Raw genomic sequence first — 27,712 nt, 5'->3', positions numbered from 1 at the left:
CCAAACCCCATTAAGTGGGAGCCTACATGTTCCTATAATGTTCTGAGGCAGTATACACTATTATTATTTTTCTCTCTGTTTATGTAAGGCAAATACTCAGCAAATACTTTACCAGAAAACAAGAACCGGTTAGAGGGAGCTACTGTGCAAACAGAGCGCTTTGCCACCCAAAGCAGTGGCGCTGAGACAGTAGACACCGCGTCATCCTTTGTGGTTCCAGCATTTAATGGAATTTAATATATTCTTAACAAATTTGACATGATTGAAAATATCACAGCAGCGGCCTGGGCAGGTTAGAGTGGACCAACGGCAGGCAGGCTGCGGTGCGCTTGGGCTGGAACTTTCTCTGCACGTCCTCCACGCTGAGTCTCTGATCATGGCATCCTCTGGTGCCAACTGTCCCTTTTCCACCTCTTTTGGTGGCACCTAGGGCCTCTCCTGGCCCCTGTTTGTGGGGACGCCCCTCTTCTCACAGCAGAGCAGAGAGCTGCCGGACTGGGATCCCGCAGGGTCCAGTTTGAATCCCTGTTCTGCCACTCGGGGGCCGTCCTTTCAAATCCTGGAACCCATCTCTTCAACCACAAAATGGACGAAATTAGATCTCCTTCATAAAGTGATTGTGGAGCTGGCTGAAATAACCACGCGCATTTGCGGGGCACGCAGGGTGTTCACTCAGCGTCCTCTCCCTCTGGCCTTTGTTCCCCGTTTTACTCTCAGCCTGCCAGTCTTTCCTGCAGATGCCCGCTCCCTTCCTTTCCAGTCTGTTCCTGCAGCCGACAGAGTCCTGACCCTGAGAAATCCAGGACTCACGCCAGCTTCCTGGGAATGCCCCTGTCTTCACTCTGGTGACATTTTTGCACCTGTTGTATTTGGACTGAAGTTCTCAGCATCAGACTCGGCTCTGCCACGGACCGGCCGTGGGACAAACGAAGCTCTCGAAGCTTCAGTGGCCACATCCACAAATTGGGCACAAGCTCACAGGGCTGGTTGTGAGGATTAAGTGAAATAATGCTTTTAAAGAGCTCAGCGTGGTGCCGGGCATATAGCAATTCTCTGTCCTCATAGTGAGCCACAGTCTCTTTTCCACTTGAAATTAGTCTTATGCGCTATTACCAGATCATAGGTCGTAAACTTCAACTTTATCCTATCCAACTGTCTCCTGCTCAAGGAACTCCAAGTCCTTCCTCACCTGATCCCAGCCCACAACCAAAATATCCTTAGGAAAAAGTATGAACCACTCCGTTTGACATTCAGACCCTCCATAGTACAGGGCACCCCGCCGTATCCGAGCGATTTGAGATTCTTTTCCTCTCATTTCCCTGATCAGAATAACAAGGTACTTCTGGAGGAAAGCTCTTCGTACAGCATTTGGGCATTGTCTATGGCTTGGGTCAGAGAATGGAAGAAGGGGGAATGGCCTAAAAGGAGGACTTTTGCTTAGGCTTTCCAGTTGAGAGGAGCTTCGTGAGGAAGAAGCCAGTGGAGATGGCTGCGGTGCCAGGGAGACAGCTGAGGATGGGCTGGGGAACTGCTGCAGGAATCTGGTGGTGTCTCTAAGGCGCCGCCTCGGAGAATACACTGCGTTACAGTCACCTCAGGAAGAGCTGGTAAAGGTCCAACAGAAGAAATCTGAGAGGAGCAGGTACAGCTTAGCGTTCTCCAGCCTCTGAAGAGATAGGAAGACCCTGCCTGCCCTCGTCTCTAGGGGACCACAAGTCACCTGGAGCAGCGCAGGGCTCATCACCATTTGCTGTTGATGAACTAGCACAGGCTGGGGGTGTTTTCTGCGAACTAAGCCCCTTTTCTAAACCGGTTACGTTGTTAAATTGGCCAGTGGAGCTGGGCTGACTCGTAGAGCTTCCTTCCCCCAGGCCTGGGGGAGAACTCAGTGCCAAGTGAAGCATGATACAGCGCTTCCTATAAGTAACTCAATCCTCTCGCACCGGACACAGCGCTCAGACACCAGGGTGACCTCAACCCCAAGGCATCTGAACTGACATCCTGCCACTCGGGCAGCACCCCTCTCATACCTCAAGAGACCACAGTCAGCCCCATTCCATTCCATCACTTCTGCTTTTCCTCCTGAAATGCCTGAAGTGCTCACACAGTGAGGTAATTGGAAGCCAGAGAGACCTAAATCTATCCAGAAAATAGAGGAATCTAGACCCAGATCCCACCTCTTCCACTCACTAGCTCCGGGGTCCTGAATCGTTTATAGAAGCTCTCTTTGCCTCACTTACCTTACCTGTAAAATTAGGGTGTCTATCTTAACAATGCGTTATAAGGATAAGTGCAATAATGAAGGCACAATGCCTGCACCGTACACAGCACGTTGCAGGTGTCAAGAAAGTTTCACTCTCCCCACCCAATATACATGTGAATGTTTTTATGTCTAGACAAATATCACATGTGCCCGTGGGCCCGATTCCAGTCTCATCTCATTGAGGAATTGTCACTTAAACTTCCTTTCCCAGTCATCATTGTGAAGTCCTTCTTACTTTAATGGCTTCACCACTCACTTGGCCATATCAGCTGCCGCTGTTACTCATCTGCTCAGACACTGATGTCTTGTTTGGCCAGTTAGACAGACTTTCCTGAAGGGGAAGGCTAGTGTCAATGAAAATTCTGTCTCATCACTCCAACTTCCTACTTTGTCTAGCATTGTTATAAATGCTCAGGATATTTGTGTGAGTTGCAGAGTGAAGGAGAAAATCCCAGGGGAGGGATAAAGGCCAGTGGCGAACTGTCTTTTTAATAAATTACAATCCCGTAGGCGCTGAGCATCCACACTTTGGAAGCATTTCAGTGGTGGTTAGTGTGGAGGTTCGTGGGATAAAGATGTCGGAGGTGAAGAATAAGACGGAGAGAAAGGCAATTTTGCCAGAGTTATAAGAGGTCAGCTGGGAGGTCAAGTGAGCTGCACGGAGCCCTCCCCCACTCAGGATTAGACAGCAGATTAGCCAACTGACCTCGTTACTGGCTCCCAGGCAGTCATAATCTCTCCTACTCACATTAAACGATTCAAAGAAATGCTGACACAAAGATTTCCTTTGAGATGCTGCCCCGTCCTCACTTTAGAGCAAAACTTCACATTCCCCTTTGTTTTCTATTTGTGTTCATGTTCTCTATATGACGGAGGAGACAACTATCTGCCCACCAAAATCTACTCCCTTCTTCTTCCACTGTAATAATCTGTGGTTGGGTGTTTGGTCATCCAGCCGGGGCTGCACATCCAGCCTCCTTTGCTCTAAGGGGTGGAGGTTTGGCCGAGTTTTCACCAATAGATCGTGAGTAGAAGCGACGCGTGCTGTCTCCAAGTTGGGACCCTTGAGATAGTAAGTGGGCTTCTTCCATATTTTCTCCTTTCCCTTAAGGCTGGTCGGATCTTGGATGTAGCAGTGATCCAGCCTTGCTCATGCAGATGCTAAGACTCTAAGGCCTAAAAACTGCAGAGCCATGATATGGAAGGAACCACGGCCCTGAATGACCGTGGAACACCCATCACATCCTTTATGAGAGAGAAATGTTTCTCATTCACTGATCTATGCCATGTGTTTAAAAGCTATATTATTGCTGGGTCACTTATTACAGCTTAGCTGCAGCAACCCACTTGCAGCATATATATATATATTATACATTATAATATATATTGTATATAAATATAATCTGTAGATACTATATAACATGATATATTAATATGATATGTGATGTACTATATAATATTATATATAATAGGTACATTATATATGTACTTATAGAAATATATCTCTTGGAATGTATTTTAAATACAAATAGATAATAGTGTATAAAATATTGCAACTAGCCTTTTTTCCTACTAAATAATCTGTTTTGGAGATTTTTCCAATTCAGATGTGTGTGTGTTTGATATAGATGACAGACAGACACACTTCTGAAGTGTCAGATGTATTTCTTAGTGTCAGTGATCCATAGTTTATTTAACCAATGTCTTTCCTGGATTACCCTGTGGACTAGTTTTGTGATCGCTTTTACTTTTCACTATTATTACTACTGACATGAACACCCTTGAATATGCTTCTCTGTTCACATACATAAATATTTCTCTAGTGTAAATATCTAGAAATGGGATTGTTGAGTTGAATACTATGAACATTTAAGAATATAATTTATTATTGTCCTCTTAAAAGTCTAAGCTAATTTATACTTCCATAGCATATGAGAGTGCGTAACTCTCTATAACACTGTCAATGTTAGCAATCTTTAATTTTGCTCAGCTAATGGGGAAAAATAGGGAGAAAAGATTATTACAGAAAGAATAAAAAGATATCTAGAACAAGAAAGATGAAAGTAGCTGGAATCTAGTACGATAAGCTACCAAAAAACCCCATCAATGATCACACTTTGTGAAATTCTGAGCCACTTGTACTGTTCCAACGATCACAGCAATTGTCAGTCCTAATCCTGTAACTCCTAACATCCCACTGCTTTCCTGCTGTCTTTCTCCCAAACCAGCCAGGTTCACGACAAGTTATACACTTCACTCTGCTCTTATACTACACGCTAGGTTATCATGACCGTAGGTAATTATGAGGCTGAGCTGCAATGCATCAGTGTGTTTGTCCTAACATTTTAACGATATAAATAAATGCTGAGGAGGACACTAAGCTGCGTCATCGCAATAGCTGAAGCCCCACTGCAGCTGTCAGGAACACGCCAAGCCATTCTGTCTGTGTATTCCTCTAATGCTTTTCCAGCCCAAGCAGGAGGAATAAAACTTTCCCATTTCTCTTCCCCAATCCCCAACTTTTTTTAAGAAAAGTTGATTATTGCCACTATAATAGGTATTTGCTAAATATTTACCAATATGTGCTATTGTGCTAAGTCCTTTAAACAAGACCTTATTGGTGAATTATAGACAGAAAACTATCTCTGGAATATAAGCAGGCCTGAGATAATTAGAGAATAATTGTGCAGAAGGAAAAGCCAGATTGGTGTGACGTGGAGGGAAGAAAAGCATGGGTTGACCTGAGAGCAAGTCCCAAATCGTCTCAGTTTATGTGATGATTTTATCTTATGTGATTTTGCGTAAGATACTGAATCGTGCTAAATCTCAGTTTCATCGTGTTTTATTTTCTGTTTTTTTAAATTAATTAATTTATTTTTGGCTGTGTTGGGTCTTCATTGCTGCTCACGGGTTTTCTTTAGTTATGGCGAGCGGGGGCTGCTCTTCGTTGTGGTGAGCGGGCTGCTCATTGCGGTGGCTTCTCTTTTGCGGAGCACAGGCTCTAGGCACACGGGCTTCAGTAGTTGTGGCACATGGGCTCAGTAGTTGTGGCTCGCGGGTTCTAGAGCACAGGCTCAGTAGTTGTGGCGCACGGGCTTAGTTGCTCTGCGGCATGTGGGATCTTCCCAGACCGGGTTTCGAACCCATGTCCCCTGCATTGGCAGGCAGATCCTTAACCACTGTGCCACCAGGGAATTCCCTCCTCGTGTTTTAGAAGAGGCACATTTATTGAGTGCCTGCCATGTGCCAGCCTCCATTCTAGGTGCTTGGGATAAAGAAGAAGGCAAAACGAGGTTCCTGCCCTCAAAGAATTTACATTCTGGGGATGGGGGAGGGGAGAGAGACAGACGCCAAGCAAAGAGAAATATTGATCTATTCATTTATTTAAGAAGTAGTTACTAAGCCCATACTTTGGCAAAAGACTGTTCCAGGACTTGCTTTAAGAATCTGCCTTCCAGGGACTTCCCTGGTGGCGCAGTGGTTAAGAATCCGCCTACCAATGCGGATTTGATCCTGTGTCTGATGAGAAGTTTCCCTGATCTTCCCCAGCCCCCAGTCTGAGTTGGCTACCTACAGTGCGTTTCCAGAGTGCATGCCCTAGAGCTTACCATGCTCTAGAGCACACAGACACCCTTCCTGGTACTTAACATCCTGTATGGAAGTTGCCTGATACTCATCTCTGACTCCTCTCCACACCCACTAAACTCTCAGCAGCTTGAAGGCAGGGTAGCATCTTCACTGCTGGATCCTCTATGCCAAAGACAGAGCCTGGGACACATCAGGCTTTAATAAATACATTTGATAAATGAATGAAGGCAGAGAGAGAAAGAGAAGGTAGAAAAGTTAACAGGGCAAAGGTCTAGAGGTAAGGCACAGGTACAAAATGAATCTCTAGAAGGCGTGAAAAGCAACTTTGACCTTCAAATAGTAACACTCATTCAACAGTGCTAGATAGAAAGGCCAAACAGAAGCTCAAAGAAAGCAGGTCTACAGAGAAGATCCCCAGAGTGAGATGCCCTTTCCTACCAGAGAAAATGAAATTGGACTCTTGGCCTCTGAGATCCAGTTATTCGTCTCTTCATCTAGTTTATGTTTAACTGTTTCAATGGACCTACTGTTTAAATGGCAATGAGACAGGTTCACACCACACCTTATCCAAAAGCCTATTTTGGCTCCGTGCAGTCAGACTTGATGTTTGGGGCAAAAGACCTGGAAACCTTCTGTAGGTCTAGCCTTCCTCATTTTCTAGTATATACATTGAAATGCTCAAATAGGCCATCTCAACTAATAATAGTCTTTTTTCCTCTTTTCAGCACCTTTTGCAATCCAAATTTAAATGATAGAGAAAAACTGATGGCATCATCTCTACTATCTTATTAAACCAGGCTTCTATTAATGATGATTCACTGAAGTGTCAAGAATAGATACACTGAAAACTTCTCGAGCATATTAATGTGTTAAGCATCATACCACACGTAGCTGCTGATATAATTTTGAGTTTCCTCTGGAGGAAAAAACAGTTCTTTTGGATTCTTTTCATAAACAGCACCTTGAAAAAAGCTTTCAGATGCTCAAAGACATGAATCTTGCTCCGTTCCCTTGTGTATATCTGATTTAAAGGTTAATAAGTAATTAGGGAGCACAGTCATCCAAAAATTACCAATTAATATGCCATAATTTTCATTAAAAATGCTATTAATTATATTTTTGTACAAATGTCCTGGACTGGCTAATAAAAAGTTACCTAAGGCAATTCTGAACCTTTCAGGGAGAAAGAGAAATTAATCCGTATCAATCACTTTTTAAAGTTATGTTTTGGGCTTGAGAGATCAAACAAAGGAGTGTCTTAGTTATTTAGTGTGGATAGAATCTGACAGGGTTCCATTGTTTATTTTGTACTGAGTCATTATTGCTCAGAAAACCTAATAAGGTATCTCGGCAGATGTTTAACGTGGAAGTTTGACAAATAACCGTTCTTGGGTTCTTATAACGTAAAGCAACCCTTTATAAATGAGATCAAACTTTTAAACTATCCAGATATATTTTGTCGAGTTCCTAGGAGACTGTGAATGGAAAGTTATGATTAACTGATTAAAGCATGTTATATATTTAAAATTTGTTCTATACCTTAAATGATGGTATCAGTCACTTATGAAAAATCCACGGAATTCCAAAGTTGAAGAGCTCATGACAAAACTTCTACCATCACTCTAAGGACGCTACTAGATTTAACTTTTAACAGTTTTACAGATCCCCACATACTTCTGTTCTCACCATCTTATCGCGTCACCTCCTGTCTGAATGCAACATCTATTTCCATCGTGTGCATTGTGGCTGGCTAGTGTTTGATAAACATTAGAACTGGGCAGGTTGCAGCTCTACACCATTTTGGTACATAACAAATTGTAGTGGGAATATTTATCATCAATGAAATGAACCAAGTGTGGTTAGGAACTATACAATCAACTCAGACACAAACTATTGATATTCCATTGCATCATAGATATTTACTGGTTGTTAGGCAACCAAATGTTCCAACACTGACACCGGGGAAAATTTCTCTTGCTGGGCTTGGCCATTTTAGTAATTAGTTCAGCATGGAACTGTCTCATAGTATCTCTGGCATATAAAAGAACTTTATAAAGGACATTTAATACAAATCCCAGGCTTGCATTATTTGAGCAGTTCCTGAGATGGGAAGTTTTATCCTACCAGGCACGTTTATTAATTTTTTCCTCATACTAAACAAATACCTGTCTCTCTACAGACCTTATACATTGGCTCCACTCTTTACCTAGAGCAAGTTTACTTCCTCTTCAACATGCCAGCTCTAATATTTGGAGAAGGCTATCATGTCTTCTCTGAATCTTTCTTTCTGCAGAGTAAATATATCCAATTCATTCCCTTATTCAGAATTCCCCATTATCTCACATGCTGGCTGTTCTCCCCTCTCAATGGCACCATAATATTTTAAACTGGGACTAACTAGGATTGGTTGCTGTTTTATAGTTTACAGTTATGACTACTGATTTATAGGCTGTTGTGTGGTTGAACATTGCAATTAAAATTGGCACAGGAATAAGACGTCAAGGGTATAGAACAGGTGCCTGTTTTTATTTTTTTATTTTTTTTTTAAATCCTGACTTGGAAAATGCTACCAGTGAGAAATCACAGCATTTGTGCCTTATTGGAACCTTGGAAGACAAATGGAAACTTTAAGTAAGACCTTCAGGGATGCCTAATAGATTTATGCAGCATAAGAACAGTTTCAGAGTGTGGGATGCAATCATTTAAAGTAATATTTGCTAAATTTGGCCGTGCATATGAATCACTGGAGAGCTTCTAAAAATACGGATTCTTGGCATCTGTACCCAGACCTACCAAAGAGGTGCCTCTAGAAGTTCCCAAGGGAAAAGCATTTGGGAGCCATGGATGTAGGGTACGCAACATGAAGACCAGTCCTTCCTTTGAGCTAATTCTACCTACCCTATAAAGCTGTCTTCTGTGACACATTTTCGCTGCCTATTACAGCCAATCACTCTCTCTCTTTTCTAAAAAAGCCTCTTCTTCTAATGATTGGTACCAAATAGTTTGGTATTTAATCGTTAATTTTGCATGGCTTTTTGTCTCCGTTATAAAATCCCTCAGGGCAAGAACTCCCAAGGGATATGGCACAATATTGAACGGAGTCATTGATTGATTGGTGAGGATTTTTGGAGGTAGCAGAAGAAGTTAGAGACAAAAGGGAGGCAGATACTGCAGGAGTCTAGCTGGAAAAGTTTAAGATCAGGGAGATTAAAGTCTTTCTCTTTTGAAAGAAGTATCTTCTACACTGTGCTGTGGCCTGCTCCCAGGTGTAAGTGATAGAGTACACAGACGTTGCTTGATGTCTCCACCTCCATCAAACCTGATCCTTGGAGATGTCAGACAGTAACCCACAGACTACATTATATAAATATGGCCAGAAGGCCTATTATTTCCAGTGTTTCTAGTCCATCTGGAACACCAGACATAAATGAGTTCTAGCTCTTTTGGTGCAGTTCTATCATCTGACAAAGTCAATAGTGAGGGTACTGTAGGTCCTGATAAAAGTTTCAAAATAAAGATGAAGGGGTTCCTTAGATAGTTACATAGGCTTTTTTTTTTCTTTTTTAAATATCAAAGACATGTAAGACTTCAAAATTCATTCAAATTAAAAATCAAATTCGAAGCAATGATGCTTACATGAGATAAATACATAATACAATTAAAAATAAAAGAATGACAAGCTATATTTGGAAAGCATGAAGAAAAAAAGCAGGGATGGTACATTTGTATTAAAGAATAAATTTGACAGAAGTTCAACTACATATTGATACAAGTAAAACCATAAAAAAGCCACGAGTCATGAAACACTAGGCACAGAATAGCATAGTGTCAAGCCACGAAAAGCAAAAGTTGCTAGAAATATAAGGAAACACATGAGTTGTATTAAAATTTCAAAATTACATAACTCTCTGGTAGGTCAAGGAGACAAAAATAAGCAATTAAGGACATAAAACACATGAATTATTTAATGGTTGTATAAATATCGATACACTGATATAACTTTGCACCTAAGAACAGAAAATGAACCTTACAAACACTGATCATGATCTGGACCATAAGATATTTCAGTGCATTTTTAAAGTAAAAATTGCACAACTCCATTATCTTAATAATAAAATATTACTAGAAATTAATATCAGAACTTTAAAGGAAAAAAAATCTCAAATTACTTGGACATTTTAGAAATAGTCACATAAATAATAAACGAGTTAATAAGCAAACTAGCAAATAACAAATGTGAGAACGTTGTTGAACAAAAACCCATGAGATGGAGGCAAAGCTATTTTATGTAGTGATTCACAGCTCTAAATGCTTTTTGAAGAAAAGAATTATGAGAAGACACCTAAATAGTCTACATGGGAATTTAGAAAAAAAAAAAAGATAAAAGAAATTAAGGAAAGCTAGTGAGAAAGAAAATAATAAAGTAGAAATTAAAAAATAAATGAAACATAATAATGAGAAAAAAATAAGCCTATCTTTTGCAGGATTGATAGCTAAAACCAAGAACACGTTCTTCAAATAAAACAGACAAATCTCTGGCAAATTGGGCAAATTTAATCAAAGAAAAAACTAGAAAGAATATAATAACATTTATAAATAAATTTATTTAAACTATTTAATAATAGAGAGAAGATTAAGGCTTATAACAGAGTAAAATAAATTAGTGATTAAATTGAAAACTTGAGTAAAATAAATAATTGAGAAAAATGTAAATTAAGATGAACTTAATGAGAAGAAAATCTATAAAGAAAGAAGAAATTGAACCACTTATCAAAAAGTTACTTTTACTTCAATTAGAGATTTTAGAAATTTGGGGGACATAGGGCTCTCTGAGAAAGGAACACTTTCTGCAATGTAGTTAAAGAACTGGGTTTAAACGCCATGTAAAAATAGCCTAAGTTTTTAAATTTAGGGTTGAAACTGGTAATAAAAAATAATTCTGAAAAACAAATGATCCAATAGAACTTTCTGTGTAAAACGTCTAAGAAAAAGTTCATGCGATTCAAGCCAATCTCAAGACTTGACCAAAAGAAAACCAGAAGTAATAGGAACTTCAATCATACAAGGCACATTTAGAAGGGTTTTCTAGATAAGCAGCCTGATTTTGCATAGCAGCACCACTACTCAGATAATAAACTAACTTCTCCCGGGAGCTCTGGTTCCCACCCAGCTCCTGAGTGACCACATAGAGAATATCCTTAGAGAACATTAAGAATAAAATAGCCAGCAGGGCAAACAGGACCAGGAGAAATGAACTCTCCAGAGGGGACGGTAACTTCCCTCTCCAAACCTTCAGTTCCACGTGCCATAAAGGAACAAACGAGGCTACGATGCATATTCATTGGCCCTTTTAATACTCCATCAGGATGCATCTTTCCTAATAATATCTACCTCCAAAATTTATTTTAAGTTTACTCTTCTCTATCACTGCCGCCACCCCCACCCCCCGGGTGGCATTGGCAGTGACCGGGACAATGCAAAGCTTCACGCACTGAGCTCCCGGCCCAGCCTCCTCCTGCAATTCCTTGTCCAGGCAGAGGACCTTCTCACAAGGCAAAACATCCTCTCGCTCAAATCTTAGTACGGAGCATAAAATCCAAACTCCTACACAGTCTCTCTCTTATTCCTTGTCTCAGGTGCGTCTCCCCCTGACCGATGGGCCATGCTCTAGTCACCCTCACCTCTTGTTTCCAGAAGTTGGCTAAGTGCTTTTCTCTCCAGGCTTTAGGGCTCTCTTTTCCCTGTGCCGGGGGAAGCTCTTCTCTCCTCACATGGCTGCTTCCTTCTCACCCTTCAGGTCTCTGCTCAGAAAGCACCTCCTTGGGGAAAGCATCCCAGGCCATCCTTTCTGTTTAAATTCTTCCTCAATCGCATTGTTTGCTATCCACATACCTTGTATTTCCTTTTTAGCACTTCTCACAACTTAAAAATAATTCCTTTTTGCAGGGGCAGTGTTTCTACCCATTTGTTTTCTGTCACTCCCATTAGACTGAAAACCCCACGGGGTCAGGAACGCTGTGGGCTTTTACATGGTGCTGTACTGCAAGTGCCTGGCCGCATGCCTGCACTCTGTGGGCGCTCAGCATTTCGTGAAGGAATAACAGTCTGGATAAATTGTGATGATTTGATTAGTTTGTTTACTTTTCTCTTGTTGTTGTTTCCTGCACTTGACTGTGAGTTCCACAGGAACAAGGTTCCTGTGTCTTTTTTAGGCACCAAATGTCGTGCTTGGCACTTAGGGGTAGCTCAGTGGCTATTTGTAGAATAAGTAAATGAATAAAGATATCGAAGTTCTCTAGGATATGAAATTTCTTTCGCCTCAGCTTTATACAACACTCAGAACGTCTGCATCTACTAGAATCCTTCATTAAGAATTCTGCTATCCCAATATTTTCCAGTATCACTGTTTCTGTTAACAACTCAGGCACCCAACGGGAATGGAAGAGAAGCAATGCGAATTAAATCACTCAAATGAGGCTGCTGCCGGTTAATTTTAGATCCTGAGCATCTGGGTCAGCGCTTAGTTTCATAGCAGGTGTGGAAATGATATCTTCAGTGTCATTATTAATGATTTTACTAAGGGCTGGGAGCACTTGAAATATTCTTCCGAATGAGATTTGAGAAGTGGACCAGATGGGCATTTTTAAGAAGGCTATATTAACTGTATTCTACTTTTCAGCAAATAAGTCTTCCTATTAAGATTGATTACAAATGTACCTTAGTGTCCATATCATATTCAATCAAAAATTATAAGCAATGATTTTTAGAAGAATATTAAATACTCCAGTAAGATGATAGTAATCTAAATGAAATAGATAAACAGGCCTGAAGTTGACTCTAGTCATTTTGTTTTGCTTTCTTTTCCTCTTTCTCCCGGCAGTATCTCGTCTTCTACGGGGTTTAATGTTCATTATGGGTACATGACTTCAGTCATAAGAAAACGGTCTTATCAGTCACATCCCCAAAATGCTGGTTGGTCAGGCAGGATGGCTAGGTAAGGTTGACCACAAATAAACATGTCAGCATCCACCTACTCCCTGAATCCCAAGGGTGGGTGCTCAGGGCAGTATTTGTCCTCTATCAGTTTTATCCTTCTTGGTCAAAACAGAGCTGAGAAAGAGTAATACATACTAGACTGTAATCTTTGAGCCAGAGGAAATTGAACCAAACCAAGTGGAAAGAATGTTCTATTTACCAGTAGCAGGTCAGTTCACGGGGAAATTGTAAAACAGGTGAAGTTCATTATTGGTGAAGCTCCCCTAGAACAACCCTGGTCTCCCCAGCCCCAGGGGTGAGCCCCTGCCATGGTTTAGACCTTGACACTGAATGCCAGCTGTCTTTGGCTTCCTAGAGACTTGCTCTTGTGCAATGAAGCAAGTATGTGCTAGGTCTCATAGTCTCCGGTCAGGCTCTTCTCCCCACCAAAAATGAAAATTAGCTTATTTGATAGATCAAGCTGTCCTCATTTGCTAACAGAAAAAAGTTCGAGAGGCCTCTCAGGTAATGCGGACTCAACAGTGACTTTCTAATGACGAAGACTTTCCTGTGTGACTCAAAGAAGTGAGTCTGATGGTGGGAATGTCAGACCAAATGATATAGATTTTTATGAATTTTATGGAGCAGTAATATTTCATAAGAAGAGAGGGGAACTGACATAGAGTTGCCCACTTGTTTTTGCTGAGTAAGGACATTCAGGAAAAAAGAACAACAAAACACATCCATTGACAATCATTTTAGAAAAGAAAGGAATATTATGATAATCAGAAAAAAACAAGAAGCAAACAATCTCAGTAAAAAAGCAACCTTTTAAGAATTTACCTTTATGAAAAAATGTACTTCATACAGTTTCAGTTATGCTAGATGCTGTACAACGTCATGCCTGTAGACAGCAATACTGTATTGTGCACTTAAAAATGTGTTGAGAGGGTAGATCTCCTGTTGTGTTCTCATCACAATAAAAACAAAACCAAACCAAAAAAAGATACACAAATGTATTTCAATGTCCTAATTTTGTAGAAGACTAGTGAAAATGTTGTCCAATACCAGTATCAGTCTATGGCCAGGCTTTGGGGAGGGCTGAGGTGGGCGCCCACAGTGGCCCAACAAGCCAGCCCAGGAATTTTAATAGCTGACACTTGTGGGCAAGTCTCCATATGACCTGCCTATCAGTGCAGTCAAAACCATGAACGTGATCCAGAAACACCTTCTGGGTTGTAAATCAAAGAACTTGTTTGTACAAAGCCTTTAACTTTGAGGGCTTTTCTGTCTGTAGATTAACAGAGAAAATGAATAATAGGTAGCCAAAAAAGTGATCTGAATTTTGTTGGAACAGTGATACTTTAAAGTGTAGGATTTAAGGATATACTTATTCACTGGTAAATATGACGGCACACCCAGCAGCTGCCATGTACAAGGAAAGAGCAATGAGACCCCTGCCTTACAGCCTTAACTCCTAGCAGTGGACACGGGCAAGCAGGAGATACGTAGGCAGATAACATCCCTTAAGGACAAGTTCTGAGGTTGCTTTTGTGGATGGGTATGTGATATTTAAGCGAAGGCCAGACTAAAGTGAAGAACTGAGGCTTATGGTAACCTGCGGAAAGAGCATTCCAGGTAGAGGGAACATCCAGTGCAAAGGCCTGAGGAGCAAAGAGGCCAAGTTGACGGGAGCACAGTGGGACCAGGAATGCAGCGGGGTGCAGACCACGTGGAGCCTTAGGGACTTCAGGTTCCATAAATGAAATGGGCAGCTATTGGAAGGTTTTGAGCAAGAGAGTGACATGACTTACGGGTCACTAGAGTAGGAAGTGGCAAAAGTGAAAGCTACAGTAGACTATTATGACAGTCCATTTGAGACACGATGGTAGTGTGGGCCAAGGCAGTCATCATAGGAGTGCTGAAAAACGCTCAGATTTAGGATATCTTTTGAAGGCAGAGAGAATAGGACTTACTGATAGAATAGACTGAGAGACTGGATATGGTGGTAATGGTAAGAGAAGATTCAGGCTGGGTTTCAAGATGTTTTATTTGATCAACTGAATAAATGGTACCATCTACTGAGAATAGGTACCATGGGAACAGCAGGTTGAAGGGGGAATCAAGAACTTATTAGTGGATATATTAAATTTGAGATGTCACTTGAATATCCAGGTAGAGATGTCAGGTTGGCAATTGGATACATGAGTCTAGAGTTCAGGGGAGAAATCAAGCCTAGAGCTAGAAATTTTTTAAAACTTCAGTATATAGAAAATGTTTACAGCCTTTGGGTTGGATAAGGTCATCTAGGGAAGTCCAGTTTTCTGGGCAGAAAGTACAAAGCTCCCGAGGCAAGAACATGCTTGGTGAGTTACCAGAAGAGTCAGGTAACTGTCCACTGTGGATGTGAGCAAATGCAGAGAAGATGCTCAGGGATCAAGCCTGGAGAAACGCCAGCATTTAGAGGTCAGGAGGAGGCAGAAGATTCAGGAAGGGAGACAGAGACGGAGTGGCCAAGGAGGTTAGGGGAAAACCAGAGAGTGAATCACCAAAGCAGTGTGAATCAAGTCTTTCAAGAATGATTAAGAGCAGTTTATAAATTTACTCTGCCCTCAGTTAGCTCTATTGATGGAAGAAGTTGTATATGCTGTTCTATTCCCAGTGTTTAGTGGCACCTGTCACAGGATCAGTATCTGTTTGTTTATTTCAGACGATACATGTGGCAGTCTTCAGGCTGAATGCAACCTGTAGGTGTGTTTTATTTGAACTTTGGGGTTTAAAGATATTTTAATTGGTTGCCAAGATTTAGAAATTGGGAAACTTCACATCAAAACTTGTATCTCTGGTTCTTTTTTAAAAAATCTCCAGGATTCTCACAAGGCAGGCCACAGCTGTTTGTGGCTGGGTGGCAGCTGCCGTCTTTAGAGGGGTTATGTGCTCTTCAGCTAAATTCCTGCCGTCTCCAGCGAGCCCTGGGTCTCCCCAGCCGTGAGTGCTGAGTCACTCATTCATATTACTTGCTGGTTCCTGCAGATTTGGAGTTTGTACCTCTTGTTTAGTTAAAGAGGGAATGAACGAATAAACAAACGAATGAATGAATGTTTACTGACGAGTAACCTGGAGCTGGGAGAGGTGAAATGATGTAAGCTTACATGCAGAAATGCCAGGGCTCAGCTATAGATGCTCAGGCCAGGGCTTTTACCTAAAATCTTTGCTTCCAATGTCATTGTATTAAAAACATCCTAAAATAAAAACAAGAGTTTGAATGAAAGAAGTGTACTGACAAAATGCTATTTCCATGTTTGGAAAAAATAGAATATTAAACAAATCGTTTATTATGATAAATGTAAAGAAATGGTTTCCTAAGAACTGCTACACAGACTAGCAGAAGTTAACATCACTGCCCAAGGCAAAGTGAATAACAAACAAATGTAATTATTAAACAATATAATTAAGGTTAAAATTAGTATTTTACTCCATTAGTTTTTTTTTGGAGAAGTAAGTTATGCCATTTTTCTCTGTGAATTATTTTTATCTACTCTTACATGTTTTAAACACAGACTATTATAATCATAGAATGACAGTTTATCATCATCCCTTCTTTTACTCACTATCAAAAACTGGAGTTTTTTAAGCCTCCTCTCTTTTGCCAGCTCCGGTGATGGCTAGTGGCTATTCAGGGCAGTGTGTGGAGGTGGACTCTGAAACGCAATTTGGGATCATTGAATGAGACCACAGTGCTTCATTTCTGATGTTCGGACATTATTGTTATGCATTGAATTGTGTTGTCCCCCTCCACGCCTCCACCCCCGCCAAAAGATATATTGAAATCTTAAATAGAATTATCCCTGTCCCTCAGAATGTGACTTGATTTGAAAATAGGGTCATTGTGGATGTCATTAGCTAAGATGAGGTCATATTGGAGAAGCGGGGGGCCCTAACCTAATATAACTGTTGTCCTTGTAAGAAGGGGAAATTTGGACACAGACTCAGAGGGAAGATGAGGCAAAAAGAGACACACAGAAAGACAGACACCTGCAGCTGGAGGCAGAGATCAGAGTAATGCTACCATAAGTCAAGGAACGCATGCACGACAAGAAACCAGAAGAGGCAAAAGGAAGGATCCTCCTGTAGGAGCTGCAGAGGGAGCGTGACCCTGAGGACACTTTGATCAAACTTCCAGCCCCATAACTGGGAGATAATAAATTCCTGTTGCTTTAAGCCACCCAGTCTGTGGTGATTTGTTACTACGCCCCTAGGAAACTAACATAGAGATTACCTTGTCTGACTCTTCATTTTATTTATTTTTTAATGTTTTAAAATATTTTTTAAAAATTTATTTATTTTATCTATTTATGTTTGGCTGCGTTGGGTCTTCATTGCTGCGCGCAGGCTTTCTTTAGTTGCGGCGAGCGGGGGCTACTCTTCACTGCAGTGCGTGGGCTTCTCGTTGCAGTGGCTTCTCTTGTTGCGGAGCATGGGCTCTAGCCATGCAGGCTTCAGTAGTTGTGGCACGTGGGCTCAGTAGTTGTGGCTCGTGGGCTCTAGAGCGAAGGCTCAGTAGTTGTGGTGCACTGGCTTAGTTTTCCCACAGCATGTGGAATCTTCCTGGCCCAGGACTTGAACCCGTGTCCCCTGCATTGGCAGGCAGATTCTTAACCACTGTGCCACCAGGGAAGTCCCTGACTCTTCATTTTAAACTGTGTTAGAACGTAGGTATCTCACTGGCAGAAGCTGTGTCCCTAGGAAAGTGGCATCAGCCATAAATGCCACAGATGTGCTATCCCTAAGGAAGACATTTAGGCAGATGCTGCATTGCTGGAGAAGCCTCATTCCTTTGCTTACTGAAGGCACTGAAGCTGATTCCACCTGTTCTTAGACAGGGAGTAATGGCCCTCCTTTTGTCCTGGAAGCTAAAGGTATATCATTCCTTAGAAGAGAATATCTTGAGCATTAGGAAGAATTTGGCTCTAATCTTGGCCCTAGGAAAACTTGGAAAATAATCAGAAAGTATCTTTAATGACCCTCTGGTCTTCTTGCGCCCACCTTAATGTGTCAGACTTCTCCTTGAATGAGAGTTCCGTAACTCACAGTCCAGAGACAGCTCTTAGAAGCCAACATGAAACCTTGGAGATCTTGAGATTGTTTGCAGTAGTCTGAGGGTATGACCACTTTTCTGGGTAAAGATTCCATAGTTTTGATTAATTCTTAAAGATGTATACTTCCCTACAACCAGAACATCAAGAAAAAAAAACAAAAAAAGACTAAGGGTGCTTGGCATGATGGTCAGGATCCACCTAAGATTTTGTGCCTGGGGAACAAGGCATAGGGATGGAGTGGGATGATGGCTCAGGGTGGAGACAGGATGAAGAATGTGGATTTAGATATGTTGACCTGCAGGGGACAATGGACCGTTCACATGGGGCATTCAGTAGGCATTGGGAGCCACAAAGTTGGCAAGGAAAGGGCACGCAGCATTGGGATTGAGCATCACGGAGGTGGGGACTGAATATTTGAGTGCAGGTCCGCTTTCAGAACTGATCACTGAACCTGGCCTAGGAAGGACCAACACTGAGTCTCGGACAGCATCTACGTTAGGGAGCAAGGGGAGGAAGAGGTGGCGTTAGAGGTAAAATAGGCAGGCAGTTTAGAGGGGTAAAAGAATGAGGAGCTTGCCCTGGGGGAAAAGAGCAGGAGAGACTTCAAAGGAGAGGCTGGCCAGGCTTGTAAAATGAAATATTTAAAGAAAATGGTGAACACTCATGCGGAGAAGTTCTGTGTCTGAAGTTCACCAATGATCATCAATAATCCCTTTTGAAAAACTGTGGGGATTCTTTCTTCATTTATGCATACTTTGAATGGTTATGATTGCATTTCTGCTATGTGCCAGTTACCACGTTAGGTGCTGGGGCACAAAGATGAATAAGACACAATCCTCCCTTTGGGAAACTTACTTGCTTGTGCAAGGACACATACTTAGAGGAATCAACTGTATATGGAGGTCTGAATAGTGTCAAGGGAGGCCACAAAGGGGAAGCATTGATTTACAAGGGAGAGTAGAAGTCATGATGGGGAAATGGATCTCTTCTGCAGGAAGTATAATTGGTGGGTCCAAGAATTCTTAAAGTGTGAAGCTGTCCTGTACATTATCACATCATAATATCTGAAATCGTGCATTTCGGAATCACGTGGGCACACACACACTCCAACACCTTGAACCAAAACCACTTTTAAAAAAAAATTTATTATTTATTTATTTTTGGCTGTGTTGGTCTTTGTTGCTGCACGCGGGCTTTCTCTAGTTGTGGTGAGCGGGGGCTACTCTTTGTTGCGGTGCGTGCGCTTCTCACTGCTGTGGCTTCTCTTGTTGCCGAGCTTGGGCTCTAGGCGTGCAGGCTTCAGTAGTTGTGGCACGAGGCTTCAGTAATTGTGGCACATGGGCTCAGTAGCTGATGTTTTTGGGCTCTAGAGCGAAGGCTCAGTAGTTGTGGCGCACAGGCTTAGTTGCTCTGAGGCATGTGGGATCTTCCTGGACCCCCAGGGCTCAAACCCATGTCCCCTGCATTGGCAGGCGGATTCTTAACCACTGCACCACCAGGGATGTCCAAGAATTAAAAGTTTTAAGAAACTTGCTAAAATATCAGTTTAATAGTAAATATCTAACCAGAGAAGGGTTGGATTAATAAAATGAAGAGATTGGGAATGACCTGGAAAATGAATTTCTCATCTCTGACCTGATTCCATATCTTAAAGTTCTTATGTTCTAGTTTTCAATCTACACTGCTTTTTATAGTGAATGCTTCCATTGGTGATAATCATAGAAGCAAATACTTTGTTTACTTTTTTGACTACAAGCAAAATAAATACTAATATAAAAATGTGCTTATGCTGTTATAGTTTATATGAATTGTGATTTATCCATCTATTCATTTCTGTGTAGACAAAATGATTTATAATTTTAAAGTCTAATCTAATAAACTTAGACAAAAAAGATAAAAAAGAAAGAAAATGGAGTAGCTGTTGAGGTAAATCACATATTTATAATTTTTCAAATTTTAATCCTTAAAATAATTCTACTGAGCTATAAATGCATTCTTCTGCTTTTAGTATATAGACACATTTTCCCTTTAATATATGATTTGAAGTCTTGTGTTTCAATTTTCACTTAAAAGTCTTTTTACTTTAAGATGAATTTTTTTCCAAAATACATACCCAGTCCCTTCATACTCAAGAAAAGACTAAGGTCACTATTTTGTAAACTCACAGCACTATGATTTCCCAAATCTTTTTTTTTTTTTAAGCTATATATCTTACCTATATCCATTGATGTTAGAACTGTCCTAGACAGTCAGGGATTGATAGAATCCATAATCTTAGGGCAAAATCAACCTCAAAGCGTTATGGGCTAAGGCATCCCCCTTTCCTTCAATTAGATCTTTCATTATAATTCTCCCATTTCTTCAAGCCCAGGCTCCACCAAACTCAGTATACAACTCAGGTGCCACAGCCTCCAAAAACATTTCTTGAAACAATCAGCTGGAAGCCAGCTCTCCCATCTATGGTTCCCCATAGAAGTCTGCCCTCTATCCTTCTCTTAGGGCCCATGTCCCTTTCTGTCTTGCATTGTAGCCATTTGCTGTGTTTTCCCTACCAGACAGTGAGATCACCAAGGATACCATCTTGAATCACATTCATTTCTTCTCTGATGTGCTATGTGTTAACTTACACATAGTAGGTTCTCAAGAAGTACTGCGTGTGTACTTAATAATTTCTGTAGCCATGACAAATTGTCAAAGAGAGTGAAAAACCTATTAAGTAAAGTATTTTAGGAAACCCTTGGTCAAGAAAGAAAGCCACAAGAGTAGAAAATTCTTCAAGAGGTGAATCAGAATAACTGGCACATAAAAATGACACATTCAATTTCTTCACCTTTGTATAACCTCCAGAAGATCAAACGTTAATAAAATATTTATCCTCAGTTGTCACAAGCCAGACTTTGATTTAAAACTCTTGGGTACATGAATGTCACGCCAGACCAAAAATACAGCACCATGTATTTTTAATTTAAACATGGATCCGTAAAATCTTTATATATACCTGATATGAAAAAATTTGAGTGCAAATCTCCCAACAGTCACCACAAATAAGAAAACAGGATCTAAAATCGATTGTTAAACGTCTGTAAAAGTACAACGAAAAATATTCCATTTGAAAGTCCAATGTGGCATTGATGTGACACGTAAAATACATTCTCTTACCTTTAGGGAATCAAAGCAGGCGATTACTCTTCCATTTTCGACCTGGCAACTTTTGGGGGGGTGGGCAAATTTGCATTCCTCATCAGAACGGGAGCACGTTCCTCTCTGGAACTGTCTGCAGACTTCCAAGGTCAGCCATTTTGTATCTCTGACCGGGGCAACATTCAAAGCCATGATGAGAAAATAATTTGGATCCTGTTCGTTTCTGTTAAATGATGAAATCAAATCAAGTTCCAATGATTCCAAAACTATTGCTGTGAAAAATCCCACATGTAAGTCTGAAGGTAAGTGACAAATTGCTTAAAGAAGCCCAATCCGGGAAACAGAGTGAGGAGAGAATTTATCGGCAGGCGGTCACTCATCAATCAATATGCCCCACTCGAAGACTGCGGGCCGCAATGAAAGCATGCTCAGTGTCATCTCTGGCTGCAAACGTCCGAGTCGCCTGATCGTTTTGCAGACACAATTGTTTTTAATAAAGTGACTTCAATATCATGGCACTCCTTGGGAGAATATTTAGTTCTGATGCTCGCAGCTATTGACGATGCTGGAAAATAAGCCACTTAGATGTTCAGATCTTAGCAGGATTTCTCTTTCCTTTCACCTTTTAAAATTCCGAAATCAAGGAATTGGCAAAGCCAGACAACTGAGGTATCTTCATCCACTCGTAAGGTCAGGGTAATGTGTATTGGATAGCAAAACACGATAACACAAAAGCTCCCGGGCTGTGTTTTCCAGCAAAAGTGACTTCACACAGGCACTTTTAAATCTTGAACCTGCAAAACACAAATAAAATATCAACTTACACCCAAACTCAATGGAATCAACACTTTAACAAACTATTTGGCTCTTATCTAGAATTTGCGAAAGTGCGGTTTAGAGCTTTGAGCTTTGAATATAGTGAGGAAAGTTATGCATTAAAAAAGAGAGAAAAGAATGCGAAACTGCAACTGTACTGCAGAACTGATCCAGGCAGCAGTCCAAAAGTTAGGAATGACTCAAACAGATGAGTGTGGCAGACACAATAATTAGGCATTCTGAAACAATTCAATCTAATGTGCCTAATCGCCAAAACAGTGTATTAGAACTGTGACTTCCAATTAATTTCACATTTAGGCCATTGATTTTATTGTTGGAAATGCTGTAACCAATCATTTGGGATGTGACTCTCCTAAATAATAAGGATATTGTCATTCTGGATGAAGTGTGGGCTCCTTACCCTTTCCATCCTTTTCTAGTTTACAGAGATTCGAACTTAGAGAGGGAAAGGTAGATCTGATATTTTATTCTCAGATCTCTTATACTTTCTCTCTACATTTTTTTTTTTTTTTGTGGTACGCGGGCCTCTCACTGTTGTGGCCTCTCCCGTTGTGGAGCACAGGCTCCGGACGCGCAGGCTCAGCGGCCATGGCTCACGGGCCCAGCCGCTCCGCGGCACGTGGGATCTTCCCGGACCGGGGCACGAACCCGTGTCCCCTGCATCGGCAGGCAGACTCCCAACCACTGCGCCACCAGGGAAGCCCCTCTCTACCTTTAATACTTGCGTGACGTTAGTGTTCCTTTCTAGGCTGTAAGCACTCAGAGGGTAAGGGCAGTTTGCATATTCCATTTCTGTTTCCCTAGGGCCTTAGTTCATGGCTATTTGGTCCTCAAAAAATATTTCTTGACTGATTTAACTGATGACTGACTCACTGACTAAGTGAATGAATGCAAGTTCATTTTAGCTGAGTCCGGTTTAGATTTTAACGGAGTCACAATCTGAGAATGTTCTGTTCTGTGGAATGCTGGAGCTGAATCACATATCTAACACAACAAAAATATAACAAGTCAATTCAGATTTCTAAGATCAGCACGATTAGTTTCTTTTAATATCTCCAAGGATTATGAAATTATTAAAACGTTAAAAATTTAACATTACTGAGTCAAGCATGAATGGAGGACTAAATATCAGAAGTTGGTCATTTTTATATATTGGATATGCCATGGGCTACCTTAGATACTTGCTTAGCCTTGACGGCCTTCTAAAATATTTATAACTAAAAACTTAATGGAGGCTGGAAGTAGGTTATTTAAAATCGTCATGTACCATAGAAGTTCAGAGAGCAATAATTCTTGAGCGATTCACAAGTGTTCCCTGAAAAAGTAAGTCTCACAATCAGTTAAGTTTAGTTAACTCCAGGCAAACCAAGCTGAACAGGCTTCCTTGCAAGAGGGCTTTTTTCGGCCTTGGATGAGTCTCTGACAGGGGAAGAGAAGCAGTGGTGTCTCTCAAGCTTATCTGATTGTGGATCATTTATTTAGCGGGACATCTCCCGGGACTAGTGGGAAATGCTTCTTCATCCCAATACTTCTCTGACTTGTTAGTAGAAGTGTTTGAATGAGTTATCATTGTATGTGCATTTAAGGAAGTTGGCAACCTGGAAAGCTATGACACATTCCTAGCTTCCCATTTTGAAATATTTGAGGGGCCAGACAGGCTCCTGCTTGTCTTTTTGGCAGGATTGCATTCCCAGCAGCTAACATCAACTATCTTAACTTCAAGAGTTTAAGAAGATGACTTTAATAACCAAATTGCCTCTGGGTCAGGTTTCACCGACCAGCCTGGACCTGCACCCTCATTACCTCAACCCTTACCTCTAAACCCCGTGAGAACAAAGCAAGGGAAGCAAGGGACAAGGAAACATTTCTGCTTGTGTGTTCAGTGGAGCTGAGGCGCCAATAATGTGGAGACAAAATGAGGGGCTGGACACACGTAGTTCATATTTGCCGAATATTTTGCAGCGTCCCCGAGTCCCAAGGACCTGGGTCCAATGGGGTCACAGAACAGCAAAGATGCAGGAGATGCTCTTCCTCAAAGCAGCACAGTCTTGGCCGATGCGTCACGTGTAGGAAAAGAAAGAGGCAAACACAGATTCATGCACAGATGGCAAATGAATCATTACTCAAGTCTTCCTAAAAACCACACAGGAACAATGCTCTTAACTCAATCCAGTGAATGGGGTACACTTTTGCTTATACTTTTAGATAAGAAGACATTTCCCCCCTCCACCCCGGGAGAAACGGAGTGCCATTTCTACTCCTATGAAAAGCCAACCAGAATTTAGATGGTCACACTCTATCAAGATGGACTTGCTTTTGGAAACAGAGGAACCAAGTTTCTGCTGGCCAGAGTCCTGTGTAAGTCAAAGGTGTTCCACAAGGCTCGTCAGGTTGCACCTAAATATACCGCTGTCCTAACCGTTCATGAATCCAGTCTTTCTCCCAGCTTCTTCTCTGTTTCTATCCTAAAAGTTACCGAGCTACTGTTACAAAGATATCACCTCTCTTGGGCCATGACAACCTCCATCTTCCGGAGTGGGCACAGCAAGCAGCTGTGGGAATGAGGAAGTGAGAATAGATTTAATTGAGGTCACGGGAGGCCACCGAAGGAGATGGGCAATGATGGGCAAGGATGGAGAAGACCAACCTTTAACATGGTTATCAAGGGACAAGACTAAATTAACCAACACATAGAGCAAATTACATATCGGGTCTCCCAGACTGGAGGCTCCTGGGAGGCCCACTAGCCACCCGTGGTTATTGAGCACTTGAAATATGGCTAGCGTCACTGAGGGACTAAATTTAAATTTTTATTTACTCTTAATTAACATAAATTTAACTTAAAAACGGATCCTCGGTTTACTTATCGGAAAACTTTTAAGTATGCTTGGGCCAACTTGACTATATGAATCTACTTTTCAGTTGTAAATTTTAGGAAATCTAAATACAGATCAAGTATTTCTAATAAAAATCCAGCATCCTAATTGAGATGTGTTCTAAGTATAAAATACACACTGATTTCAAAGACTTAGTATGAAAAAAAAAACCATGAAAACACCTCATTAATATTGCTTCATATTTACTACATGGTGAATTGATAATATTTTTAACAAACTGGATTAAATATTATTATTTAAATTAGACTCACTTGCTTCTTTTTAGCTCCCCTCCAAAAAATTCAGAATTATATATGTAGCTTACATTGTATTTCTGCTGATGGCGCTGTTGTAGGGGCTTTTGCATTTCTTCTATTAGCCACAGCACTTTCTGGAATGGTGGAAAGTACCCCGTCCTAAGAGCCAGCTTCCAGCCCTTGTTTTGCCAAGCCTCCTTCATATGACCTTAATAAGTCAATTTCTCTGAGATCCAGTTTCTTCATCTGTAAAATGTTAATGATAGTTCCTACCTACTTTACATGGATACTGCCACGAAGGACTGATTACAGAAGAAACATAAAAACACTCTGTGAACAGTCAAGAGCTGTCCCAAAGCAAGGTGATGAAAGGATGAGCCGCTCTATAAATATTTATTGAATAAATCCACTTCCAGGCTTCCTCTCTGCAGTCGTTCCCTATCAATGACTGGGGTCATGCCTGGGGTGGATCTGCTCAAGCCACAGATTCTGAGAGCAGGACGGTACCTTGCAGATCAAAGAGCTGACTGCATCCGGAGCGCCCCTCATTTCTCAGACCATCTTATTCTGCAGCCGAAGGGAACCCACAGAGAAGTTTCCCCAAGTACACGTCCCACGGTGTCACTACAAAGGCCTGAGCCTGCTGTCTTCCTCCAGCTGCTACCAACCCAGAAGTAGATGAAACACTTTTAGGGCCCAGTGGTCAGCCTGGGTGTGATGCCGAGTCCCAGTATGCTGGTGGCAGTGGTGGGGAGCCCATCTGGCTCGAGGCCTTGGTGGGAGCACAGCTGCTGAGTGAGCTCCCAGCGTCCTGGGCGAGGGGGGAGCAGGGGGCGGCACTTTCTAGTTCACCTGCCCAGAGGACTCCCCGTTAAAATGTGTCTGTGTGGAGAGGGCACATCTTTCTATTTTCAAAAAGCTGCCACGGGTGTCAGCTTTGGACCCATTCGATGCCGGGCACCCTTTGCCTTTCCTGGAAGTTTCTGCGCTGCTCTGGGAAGCCAGGTCTCTTGCTCCCATTACTTTCCAGTGTTGTCTGTTTAAGTTTCTCCCAGTGCTTTGCTTTGGCTTCTGTTTGCTTCGCTGCTTTTCAATTGTGCTGCAGCTTTATTTCCAGCTTCACATCAATCCCCTCCCATTAGCTCCTTCCCAGGCAGAACCTGGGCCGAATTCTGAAGCACTTGTTCCCAGTTATTTCTCTGGCCGTTGTAGGTATTTCTTCCCCTGTCCTCTCCAGGCATTCAGGCACCCCACGTTCTCTCCCCTTCCTGCCTTTCTAAGCCCCTCACAGAGGAGGGTATGATCTTGCCCTTGAGGCGCTGCTGAGTCACAGGCTGGTAGCCCTCACCGGCCCTGCCCCCTGAAGCGGGGCTCCAGCCTGACCTCCTTCACTCCCCTTTTTAAAATTAATTTTATTAATTTATTTTTTAAATTTTTTGGCCACACCACTAGGCATGTGGGATCCTACTTTCCCCGACCAAGGATGGAACCCGTGCCCCCTGCATTGGAAGCGCAGAGTCTTAACCACTGGGCCGCCAGGGAAGTCCCCTTCATTCCCCTTTTGATGGCCTCTCTGTAGTCCGTCTTTTAACACTGCCTGGTAATTATTTGTAAGTAGACATCATTATTCCTTAATTCATGAGAACTGTGAATACTGATTTATCCAACTGTCTCCCCCCAGTATAAGCTCCTGTGTATCTAATAGACTGTTATTATTTTCAAATCCTCAGGGTTCAGTTCAGTGCTTGGTATCTAGAATATGCTCAACGAATATTTGTCCAATAAACTCCTGATCCTCCTCCAAAGAGCATTTGCATTTTAACATGGACCAAAGTCTAACCTAAGGGAATAAGGCTCTGAATAGAGACTTTCAGTATTATCCTGTAGGAAAATTCCAGCGAGTGCCAGCGGCTTACCCTGTTGTTGCCAAGGAAGCTGGGGGTGTGGGTGAGGAGCTGCCCCACAGATAAATTATTTGAGCTTCAAAACCCTGAATCTTTAGGCCAGAGGTTTTCAAAGTGTAGTATATGTGGGCCAGCAGGCCCAGCAGCCCCTGGGAGCTCATTAAAAATGCAGGTTCTCAGGCCCCGGCCCAGAGGTCTTGGGTCCGAAGTCTTGGGGGTAGGGCCCAGCAATCTGTGTTTTGACAAGCTCTCCAGGGCTGACTCTGAAGCACTCTCAAGTTTGACAAGTACTGTGGTAAGCATTTCTTGCCGCCCTCCTGTGTGCCAGGCATCCTTTGGGTTGCTAAGGGAACCAAGATGTCTGTCCTGAGTCAATCACAGGGTCTTGGGGTCACCGATTCCCACACAAACAGTTGCAGGAGGGCTGGCTGAGGGTTTCTCCCAGTGGCTGTGTTTCCGATCAGTCAAAACAAAATAAAACTAGATGACACAGGAAACACCTGAGAGATCTGTCCCCGCTAAGACTTGATTTTGAGAATTTGAAAAATAGATTGTCTCATAGCTTGCAGATTTTGTTCAGGATGAAGCAGGCCTTTGATGGGGGTAAATAGGGCTTTGTTTCTAGGGCCCTTGTCTGAGAGAGGACCATCTTAGGGGGCTGGCGGCCCTTGGTGGCCAGCAGCTTGGTCCTCAGCCGCGTGACGCCAGAACTCTCCACAGAGGGGCTGCTGTGTAAAGCCCCGGCGCCAGATATGACCAATATGGAGGTTCA

General features: G+C 42.0%; 1 protein-coding gene across 4 annotated transcripts in view; it reads right to left on the bottom strand.

Moving 5' to 3' along the window:
• MBNL2 (muscleblind like splicing regulator 2) overlaps nt 1-27,712 on the bottom strand; it is a 151,882-nt gene that overhangs the window by 80,102 nt on the left and 44,068 nt on the right. For all 4 annotated transcript variants that reach the window (XR_009516781.1, XM_059995746.1, XM_059995744.1 and 1 more), the window contains exon 2: nt 21,085-21,860. Coding sequence is in view for 3 of the 4 variants with exons in the window: in XM_059995746.1 (XP_059851729.1) it covers nt 21,085-21,258 (174 nt within the window). In the remaining variant the exon portion in view is untranslated. The remainder of the gene's footprint in view (nt 1-21,084; nt 21,861-27,712) is intronic.

This window comes from Delphinus delphis, chromosome 18, assembly GCF_949987515.2.
Source record: "Delphinus delphis chromosome 18, mDelDel1.2, whole genome shotgun sequence".
Taxonomy (NCBI): Eukaryota; Metazoa; Chordata; class Mammalia; order Artiodactyla; family Delphinidae; genus Delphinus; species Delphinus delphis.
The sequence above is the reverse complement of the archived record's forward strand: the minus strand, read 5'-3'. Positions and strand labels throughout refer to the sequence as shown.